The sequence below is a fragment of the Perca flavescens genome, chromosome 12 (genome assembly GCF_004354835.1).
Source record: "Perca flavescens isolate YP-PL-M2 chromosome 12, PFLA_1.0, whole genome shotgun sequence".
NCBI classification, from domain to species: Eukaryota; Metazoa; Chordata; class Actinopteri; order Perciformes; family Percidae; genus Perca; species Perca flavescens.
The window spans coordinates 9,546,713-9,558,035 of NC_041342.1; the positions used below are offsets into that span (position 1 = coordinate 9,546,713).

The 11,323-nt window shown below is 40.5% G+C and overlaps 1 protein-coding gene across 1 annotated transcript; it reads right to left on the minus strand.

The window, feature by feature from the left end:
* Positions 1 to 3,042: 3,042 nt before the first annotated feature.
* Positions 3,043 to 9,116, minus strand: LOC114565865 (acyl-coenzyme A thioesterase 5). Its single transcript, XM_028594162.1, has 4 exons — positions 8,995 to 9,116; positions 5,016 to 5,477; positions 4,290 to 4,492; positions 3,043 to 3,651 (listed from the first exon to the last, which is right to left on the minus strand). Exons 2-4 carry the CDS (start codon positions 5,470 to 5,472, stop codon positions 3,043 to 3,045), a joined length of 1,269 nt encoding a protein of 422 aa, XP_028449963.1. The 5' UTR covers positions 5,473 to 5,477; positions 8,995 to 9,116.
* Between the last annotated feature and the right edge of the window lie 2,207 nt (positions 9,117 to 11,323).

Sequence of the window (11,323 nt, forward strand, 5' to 3'; positions counted from 1 at the left end):
CAAAATGAAGCATTTGCATCAAATGGCAAACACTTTTTTCATAATAGTAAATTTTTGGATATACCATGTACACACTGTTGTTCTAAATCTAAGGCTCTTTTGTCTTTCATAGGCTTATATCTACATTTACAATTTTCTAGAGTGAAAGTAAATCTGCTGAAAGTGGTTGAAAAGTGCACCTGTAAAAAACAATGTAATTTTACAGTAAAACAGAAAATATTTATTGGGCAAAACATCACGTTAGTAAGAGTAGCACAGTGTTGTACTGTATACAGTAGCATGAAACAAGAAAACAAAAGTATAAACATATGTAAACCAATGATATCATTTTTAGAATAAAGAATATGTGTGTGTGTGTGTGTGTGTGTGTGTGTGTGTGTTAGTGTGTGTGCGTGTGTGTGTGTGTGTTGTGAGTGTTTGTCCGTGCTTGTGTGTCGGGGCAGGGGTGTGTGTGTGTGTGTGGGGGGGGGGAATTGTATGCACTTTGTGCAAAACAAAGTCTGATTGATTAGTAATGCTGAAATAGTCATTAGATAGTTGAATGCAGTATGGACGCCACCATAAAACTACTCAAGGCTTCTCTCCCTGATCTCATCAGAGATGGCTCTCCTTCCTCTTCTTCCCTCCTTCTCTTCCTCGTTGTTATCCCCTGTCTCTTCCTCCTACTCCTCTTACTCTCTGTCTATTGTTGGCATCCATTGTTCAAAACAGGTAATCTGACCTTTGACCTTTGTATAGGCCTATACTAAAGCAATGATTGGTTAGTGTTCAGTTATGACATAATGTGTTTGCAAATGTGAGGAGTGTGTGTGTGCCCTGGTAAATAAGTGTAGCATTTTGATTGGTTGTGTTTAGAAATGGATAGCAAGTCACTTCCTGTTAGATTTTTGTGTCTTAGGTAGAGAATTGTGTGTAATGTTTTGAAAAAAGTGTTTTATGCAATTGAAAGCTGAGTGAAAGGCTGAGAAATAGCTTATGGTTTTGGAGATTTGCTGTGTAGTTTTGCACTTTGAGTGAGAGGTTTCCAAAATCGTGTGACATGAAAAGATTTTGTGTGTAAGCAGTTGGAAAAAACTGTAAATCAACATAGGCTACATCTATATTTTTTTCTGCTTTTTTTCACGAACCACTTAACAACTTCAAACCTGCTCAAAACTACCAAACATTTAATAATTTTCAGGATTTTAACCCGTTAAATTCCAGTTCAATTATTTGAAAATGTTTAACAAAAAAAGACACAAAAATGAATTATTTTCCATATAATAAATAGTAGGGGGGTGGGGCTTTTGTGGTGATTAGAGTCTTGCACATGTCAAAGATTAGCAACAAAACTGATTTGATTGCATAAGTATTTTTTATTTACTGCTAGATACTCCCTCATGGCCAAAAATGTACATGCACAAAATCTGCAATAAAATCATCATACATCAATATTTTTTTCTGCTTTTTTGCTTGAATCCCTTACTCAACTTTAGCCCTGATCAAAATGATCAAATATTCAATAATTTTCAGAATTTTAAGTCTTTAACCCTTGTGTTAACTTTGGGTCACACTGACCCGTTTTCAATTTTTGTTTTATATCAGTAAATATGGGACGTAGAAATAAGCGCTGAAAATGTGTAGAAGAAAAATTTAAAAAAAAAAAAATTTAAAACGTTGGAAACGTTTTTTCCATATAATAAATAATAGGGGGGTGGTGCTTTGGTGGTGATTACAGTCTGGATAGGTCAAAGATTAGCAACAAAATTGATTTGATTGCATTAGTATTTTTATATAGTGCCAGATACTCCCTTTAGACACCTTCATGGCCAAAAATGCCTCATTAACTTCCATTAAAACCACATTTCAGCTGTGGCAAAAAGTGGGGACATAAACTCATTATGGAAATGTTTACTGAGGTAATAAATTAAGGCAGATAATGGGTCATTTTCTCATATACTTCAATAGAAACGTACTTTTTTTGGAGCCAGTGGAGTTGCCCCCTGTCCATTCTGTGTGCGCTAAAAAAAAACAGCGTTCATACACTGCCCAGCTCTGTAAATGGGAAACTAATAAAGTGGCTCGGACCATGCCACACAACAGTATTTCCTTGGTGCTTGTGCACAGGACGGGGGTGGCCATGGATATATAAAGAGAAAGGCAGTGTGAGGGAGATGGACGGTAAATTTGACACATGCTAACATTATGAATGAGCACTGACGGGAGGGGTGTATTTGTTAACGTGTTAAGTTCAAATATCAACAATGTTTCTCCAGAATCACAGACTCCAACTTTAACTGGCTGGTGATTTATCTGTTCACGTCTTCTAATCAATCTAAATCGGAGGCCATGGTTCTCAGCAGGAAACCGATGGAATGCCTTCTCCAGGTAGGGAATGAGTCCTTACCCCAAGTGAAGGAGTTCAAGTACCTTGGGGTTTTGTTCGCGAGTGAGGGGACAATGGAGCGGGAGATTGGTCGGAGAATCGGGCGCAGCGGGTGCGGTATTGCATTCAATCTATCGCACCGCCAGGACGAAAAAGAGAGCTGAGCCAGAAGGCAAAGCTCTCGATCTACCGGTCAGTTTTCGCCCTACCCTCACCTATGGTCATGAAGGCTGGGTCATGACCGAAAGAACGAGATCCAGGGTACAAGCGGCGAAATGGGTTTCCTCAGGAGGGTGGCTGGCGTCTCCCTTAGAGATAGGGGTGAGAAGCTCAGTCATCCGTGAGGAGCTCGGAGAGAGCCGCTGCTCCTTTGCGTCGAAAGGAGCCAGTTGAGGTGGTTCGGGCATCTGGTAAGGATGCCCCCTGGGCGCCTCCCTAGGGAGGTGTTCCAGGCACGTCCAGCTGGGAGGAGGCCTCGGGGAAGACCCAGGACTAGGTGGAGGGATTATATCTCCAACCTGGCCTGGGAACGCCGATCCCCAGTCGGAGCTGGTTAATGTTGCTCGGGAAAGGGAAGTTTGGGGTCCCCTGCTGGAGCTGCTCCCCCCGCGACCCGACACCGGATAAGCGGACGAAGATGGATGGATGGATGGGTCTTCTAATCATGATATTTGTATCTACAATTTGGCAATAGTCTGTGTAACATCACAGCTCAGGTGAGTTCTGAAGAACTCCTGGATCTTCTTCCACAGGTGGACTTCAGCTGCTGCATGGGACCTGGGCTCACCCCCCCACAGGACTGGCTTGCCTGCAACCCCATGAAAACTGGAGGTGCAGAAGGGTCCGTATGGCGGCTCTAGGTAATGCCCTGCTGCAGGGTAAGACACCCTCTCAAAGTTGTCCTTCCCATGACATTGCAGTCTCTCCACCATCTGGTCCATGTAAGCCTTGCTGTCCCAGTTGAGGTCGTCCTCTGAAGCCACAAAGAGGAAACGTCCCTTGGCTTGTTCAATGGGGACCAGGGTGGCCTTGTTCTCCTCTGCCAGCGGATTATGCATAACATTCTTGCTCATAAAGGCCCCTGACTCAGTGGGAACCATCTTGCTGATGTCCATCATTAATGCAGAGAGGATTTGGCTCTTCTTATGGTAGAGGGGTAAAAGTGTATTGGCACAACAGCCGTTAATCCACACTGTGGCCTCAACACCTGGCAGGTAAGAGGCTATTGATAGTGCAACATCTCCGCTTTTTGAAAGGGATAGTACACCAACTCCTTTACTGCCCACCTGTGGAAAAACATGTAAACTATAACCTGCTTTTTACTATTTCTTGTGATGTCACAAAGGTTCCATCTTTTGTAGATAAACAAATTACATTTTTCCATTACATGGTACCTGCACGACTCGACTCTACTCTCCTTTTTTGGTTTTCCATATGAAAAAAAGTCCCTGGTACCTGCCAACTCTTACTTTTTTTAGTATCACCTCCGTCGACGTTCCAAGCGAGCTGAAAACCTGCAGACTACTGATTGGTCAGAGAGAATCGTCACTAATCACTGCGTCATCATTGCTAGCAACAGACAGGGGTGTCCTGAACAAACCCGCTATTTTTAAATAGTTTAACCAGCATTTTATTTTTGCTGCCTCCAGCTTCTTTTGAAAAAAAATTTGTCTTCTGGCTGTGGCAACAGCCACTGCCGAGAATCAAAAACAACACACCTTCGACATTCTGTGTGTGTGACGCGTTAGGTCACGGCAGTTTTCCTGCAGCGTCGCTATGACAACCAGCCACGCTTGCCTCACGCATAAGGCGGTACTTCTTTTTTTTTATCTTTAGCAACCCCAGTGATGGTATAAAAATGACACGGTGGTAGACAGACAAACTAACAAATGTGTCCTAAAAAAAATACTATCAAACAACTCACCTTATCTTGTTTTTTTAAAAACTCTATAGCTTCTTCGAAATAATCCAGATGGACCTCTTTGATGTTCCCCGCCATGTCATCATGACCATACAGTGCTACAGTCAGAACCACAAATCCACGGTTGGCCAGCAGAGAGGCCCTTTTCTCTGACAAACCTCCACCAAAAGTGTACAGATCCAACAGGGCAGGGAATGGACCTCTACCTGGATCAAAGACACATGAGAACCCAAAATTATGGCATCTTAAATTCAGAGGAGAGATATTCAACAAGGGGTCCGTGACCCCCTAGGGGGTCCTCAGACTGAGTGCAGGGGGCCACCAAAAAAGGTTTCTTTCTTTTCTTCTATTATTATCCATTCATTTTCATCCACCAGTTTAACATGCAACTCAATTTTATACAATATATGTAGGAGGGGGTCCCTACTCTGCCCCTCTTTCAGCTAAAGGGTCTAAAAAACGTTGGAGACCCCATGATGGAACTTATACTAAAACCATCATTAAATCCTGACAAAAAGTAAGCAAAGTTGCATTAAAACAACAACTACAGTGGAATAAGCGTTATTAGGCTGTGGCCACACAAGCAGTAGGCTACTTGTTAGTAGAATACATCGTTGTTTTGGTCTCTTCGGGGGATGAGTTAATAATAATCAGGATAAATGAATGCCAGCATTTTCCTTTAACTTTACTAACTGAATGACTGGAAGCATGACAGAGACATATTCCAACCTGGGGGATTGAACAGGACTCCACGGATATTCCCCTCTTTGATGGGGAGCCGGCTAACTCCGTCTCCAATCAGAAGCCTCTCATTGGTCGCCTCTGCCAGCATCCTGCCCTCCCCCTCCTTCTCGTGCAATGAGAAATTCACCACATGGTGGTTCAGTGAATTAGTTTTTATAAACCTTCTGTGCAAGGTGTCTGCCCTCATGGACCACAGCAGACCCATGGGTTCCACCCCGACGTAGCTCCCGCTGAGAGAGGGGTCTCTCTCCAGGTCGATCTCCCCGCTCCCATCAGCCTTGTAGGTGGCCGAGGAGCTGAACACCAGTCCCTTGTCGTCAGTGGATCTGGCTCTCATGGTGACCACCTGTCTCGCCCTCAGCCCGGCCACCTTCACCTGAACCGGCTCATCAAACATGCATCTGGCTCTCGGCAGCAGCCTCAGTCGGACTTGGGAGGACATCTCTCCTGAAACATACAATAAATAGGGTATTGTTCAAAAATATTCGATACTGGTTCTTAAACAAGAGCTGGGCAATATATCGATATTAAGTGTTGTCTTTTCCTGGTTTTAAAGGCTGCATTACAGTAAAGTTAGGCCTGTCATTTTCTGAACTTACTGTTGTAACTGTTCTATTATTTGCCTTTACCCACTTAGTCATTATATCCACATTACTGATGGTTATTTATCAAAAATCGGACCTGCCCCCACTGCTAAAAAAAGATCCTAAAGGAAACACTGATATAGCTGCAGCACATTGTTCAAATGCTAACACAATGCTTTCAAAACTGTTAGAAACACATTCAAAACTGATGGCAAATATTGTGCTTTTCTGCAGTGACCATATTGAAATATATAGAAAATGTTAGCAGAATATTTACAATAACCTGAAGTATAATCCTGCCAAACAGCTGATTTCAGATGAAAGAGAGATGTGACGTTGAGGATAACTTGTGGCCAAATGGGAGGAACCCTCACTGTTCTGTACAGTATGGGTGATTATACTATAGCCTACATGTTCTTGATGGGTGTTTTGTAATTATTATTGCAGCCCTGGATTTTTTTTTTTTTACAAGTACTATAAATTACTATATGTACGAATAAAACAATAGATAAAAGACAGTGAAGCAAATTTTAGATTCTTGTTACATGAACTTGAATACAGTCAAAGTGAAAGGTCTTTTTCTATAATGAAATACTTATTTATGTGAAAAATCATTCAAACTTCAAAGATAAAAGTTGATCATTTATGTAATGCCCCCTGTTCCTAGGGCTTTTTAGCTCAGTGTGTTATGAGTGACAAGGTTTGCTTTCTGAGTGAGAGGTGTTGCCAGTGTTTTGGTCCAGCAAGCTTATTTAGGGACATGTATGAAGGGGTTTAGTTAGTTTTGGAGGAGAGATTATGTAACTGTTTGGCCAATATATATGTTAGTAATGTAGACTGTATGAAGAGTTTTGAAAAAGTTGCTTCAGTATTGCCTGATGCTTGTTAGCAACTGTAATGAGTACTGCGATAGAGGAAATGCACTTTTCCTGTGATCGCCCCACTGAGTGGAAAAACAGAGTGTGTGTGTGTGTGTCGCTGGACATTATATAAGTTGAGGTCATGGATGTAGGTCAAGTACCACAGGCAACAATATGAGCTTATGTGGGCCTCTACAGTTCAGTGTTGGATTTAAAAATGTATATTTAATGTGTATTTGTTCTGCAGTACTAACAAAGCCCATGAAGAAGTTCAGTGCTCTCCAAAAAGACTTGTATTTTTGAAGATCTCATCAGTGTCCCCCCTGTGCTTTAGCACCAGATACATGGGATGTTGGGGCTTACATTGCCATCTTGTGGCAAGAGTGCCCAATGGCAGACTCCTCAGAGAAGGCTGAGCTGAGGATTGTCTGTTGTCCGTGTATCCACAGCCTCATATAGCTTATTCTTCTGTTCTATAGAGATCCATTGTCCAAAAGCTATTAAAACACAATCAATGAGCCGCAGCGTTGCAGTGCATGTTCCTTCTTTACCATGAACATCGCAGAACTCACTGAAGCACCAAATGTGTGCTCTATGCATGGCCACGGGAACTAGGGGTGCGGAGGGTGCTGAAACTACTACAACCATAATTTAAAAAAAAAACACATTTATTTTTTATACTTTGATTATTAATATAAACCATATCCCTTTCATTACAAATTAAATGTAATACATTTTAAAATTTGGTAAGTAAGAGATAAACACATAATTTGATTAGAATGAATCTGCCGATTTTGCCAAGAGCGAGGCGCGCCGCGCTCATTCATGAGTTGTGGAAACTTTCCCGGCTGGTCAACAGTACAGAAGTTAGCTAGCCATGGCACAAAAGCGCATTTTGGATTTCTTGTAGATCAACCACAAGCTAAAAAGCGTAAAAGACCGGAGGCAGAAAACTCAGCAACTGTAACTGAATAAAGTAGCAACCCTGCTAGCAACAGATGACGAGGGAGCTAATCTTGTAAACGAAGCTAGCAGCACCAGGGTAGCCCATAGACAGTATATACTAGCAGCAGAGGGAACATCATAGAGGTGGGCAATATATCGATATTATATCGATATCGTGATATGACTAGATATCGTCTTAGATTTTGGATATTGTAATATGGCATAAGTGGTGTCTTTTCCTGGTTTTAAAGGCTACATTATAGTAAAGTGATGTCATTTTCTGAATTTACCAGACAGTTGTAACTGTTCTATTATTTGCCTTAATCCACATAGTCATTATATCCACATTACTGATGATTATTTATCAAAAATCTCATTGTGTAAATATTTTGTGAAAGCACCAATAGTCAACACTACAATATCGTTGCGGTATCGATATCGAGGTATTTGGTCAAAAATATCGGGATATTTGATTTTATCCATATCGCCCAGCCCTAGAACATCAACGTCAAATCAGTGCTGCCAGCCTCGGGGTCACACTTTTCCTGGTAGACTTTGGAGATGAGGATTTTCTTTTTAGTGTTATGACTGCAACACAAGGTAATAATGCTGGTTTATTATTATGCTGCCGCTGTGCAGTAAATTGGCATGATTTATCAACTGTTCAGTAATAGTTCAACTGAAAGTTTATACGAATTATTGGAGATAATTGTGTTTTTTAACACTCGTGTAAAGCCTAGCCTACGTATGGGAAAACCATAATGAGGTCACATTTATTTTTTATTATCCTACCGTATTGTTATAAAATTATTAGGCCCAGCGTTAAGAACTTCTGAAACATTAGGTCCAATATCTTTATGCCTTTAATTTGCTGTTGATTTAACTTAAGGCTGCATTTCTCCATTAAGGCTGCATTTCTCCATTTCAATGTTTGTGTCAGGACTTACTGGCTTGCTTCACTTTGATTTGATTTAATATAATTCAGTGATGGGTTACGCTTGTGTTTTGTGACTCCGTTTTTGAGCTTGTAGTAGGCATATTCTGTACCATTGTCGTAGCCGTGTGCCTATATCCTGCGTTACCCGTGCCTATATTTGTTCGGTCTTGGATTTTGGACTTTATTCTTGTTTTTTCGCTTGTGGAGCGTACCTGTGTTCCAGTTTTATTACCGAAGCCTTAGAACTGTTTTGACACCACAAAGTGCCTTCGTTTTAATAATTAGAGATATTTTGTCTTCATCTTGCCAGTATGGGTATGAAAGAAATTCAACTTGGTTGAGCGATAACGGTCTATTATTTTCCGGTGTTTGGGGATCAGTAGCCCACGGCAGGCTAATTACGGTCTTGGATAGGCTATTTATATGAATTGAATGTCTATAGGCCTACAGTTCAATAAATTGTGATGGATGCAGTTTGGTGTGTGGTGGTTGACTTTGGCTGAAAACTTCACTCTGGAAAATTTGTCAGCACCCCCAGTGACAACAGCATTTACTCCTGTTTGAGTAGCATTTGCTGTAAACTACATTGCCAAGCTGTTGTAGGTGCCTTTAATAATAATATATAATAAGCGACCTACCTTGAGTTAAAGGAATAGTCCAATATTTGCTGCACTGTCCTTTGTGTTTTATATATTGTGCTGTATAGACATGTAACAGCCAGCTAACATGGCTGTAACGTATATGCAAATGTACAGCTTAGACTTTAGACTCAGTTTCCACGTTCGGTAAAGTTGGAAAGACATTCACAGATTCGAACTTCCGGGATCAATAACTTCTGAGCAAACGTTATTAAATCACAAACGACGCATCTTTTCTACCGTAGTAAGCAGAGGTGGGTAGTAACGAGTTACATTTACTCCGTTACATTTACTTGAGTAAGTTTTTGAAAGAATTATACTTCTAGGAGTAGTTTTAAATCACTATATTTTTTACTTTTACTTGAGCCTAGATTTGTGAAGAAGAAACTGTAGGCTACTCTTACTCCGCTACATTAGGCTACAATGAGCTCGTTACTTTTCTTTTTTTACCTCTTTGGTATTCTACGCGTCATTGTTTTTATTTAAAAAACTACTCAAGTTCTGAGTAACTGTTGTGTAACGTCTGATTAATTTTTTAAACACAAGCATTCAATTACAAAATAGCTTAAATTAAAATAATCCAAGTACTTAAAAACAAAATAATAATACATAAAAAATAAATAAGCACAAGTAACACAAATTTCCAAACCTTTATACTTTTTTTACAAGGCCCCTTGGCAGAACTAGAACAAGGTAATGTAGCTGCTGTTTGGCACTTTTACTAAGGTAAACATGCTTTCAATATGAGGCCAGAGGCCTGCACTACGAAGCAAGATTTGGGGTTAACGAGGTAACTTCTGGTTCAACGCAGAGTTTTCTGTATTACATATTGGCTTTTTCTCGGCTTCAGCGGTGTGAATTATGTTTTTTATATTTTTTATTTGCTCTCACGATCGCTACCTCTGCCAGGGTTGCAATTGAAATAAAAGGCTAAAGCAACGGCAGTTTATGGAAAGCACAAGTGTAATTATGGTCAGATCTTGGTCCTGACTGATGGGGAAGTGATTGATAAGAGTTGTGCGCATCTACGTCGTGATAGCCTACAGCTTATGCGGGACTGCGGTTGTTAGGTTAGGTGAAGCCGGGTAACTGAAAGAAATCCAGGCCATGTTGATCTGGCCTCTGGGATGTTCCTCCAGATCTATGTCTGCATTGCCGACGGTTGATTCGGACATTGTCATTTTTGTTTTGCTGCGACTGTAAGCTAGCCCATCCCGCCGCTGACGAGACGAGACTGCACATTTGATTGGTGAAACACAGCCACGTGGTAGAGCCTTTAGCGGAAGTCTCTCTCTCTCTGTCAAAATAAAACACTAAAATAAGGCGTACGCGGGGAGGGGGGGGGATAAAAAAAATGACACGTAGAATACCAAAGAGGTAAAAAGAAAAGTAACGAGCTCAATGTAGCCTAATGTAGCGGAGTAAGAGTACAGTTTCTTCTTCACAAATCCACTCAAGTAAAAGTAAAAAGTATAGTGTTTTAAAACTACTCCTAGAAGTATAATTCTTTCAAAAACTTACTCAAGTAAATGTAACGGAGTAAATGTAACTCGTTACGACCCACCTCTGCCAATAGCCACATATTTTACATAAGAAGAGCAAACTATAATTCTACATAAATATGAAGAACACAGACACGGTTTTACAGGCAAAACGCAATACAATCGCTGCTTCCTAAAACAGGAGGACAGCTGGCAAAAGAAAATTAGCCGACGCTGTAGATGCGCACAACTCTTATCAATCACTTCCCCATCAGTCAGGACCAAGATCTGACCATAATTACACTTGTGCTTTCCATAAACTGCCGTTGCTTTAGCCTTTTATTTCAGTTGCAACCCTGGCAGAGATAGCGATCGTGAGAGCAAATAAAAAATATAAAAAACATAATTCAAACTGCTGAAGCCGAGAAATAGCCGATATGTAATACAGAAAACCCTGCGTTGAACCAGAAGTTACCTCGTTAACCCCAAATCTTGCTTCGTAGTGCAGGCCTCTGGCCTCATTTGAAAGCATGTTTACCTTAGTAAAAGTTCCAAACAGCAGCTACATTACCTTGTTCTAGTTCTGCCAAGGGGCCTTGTAAAAAAAGTATAAAGGTTTGGAAATTTGTGTTACTTGTGCTTATTTATTTTTTATGTATTATTATATTTTTAAGTACTTGGATTTACCTGGATTATTTTAATTTAAGCTATTTTGTAATTAATTAATTAATGTTAATGTATTGATTGGATGAACTATAATTTGCCTAAAGAACATTATTTTGTATTTTTGTCTGTCTGATTGAATGCTTGTGTTAAAAAATTAACTACTCAGTACTTGAGTAGTTTTT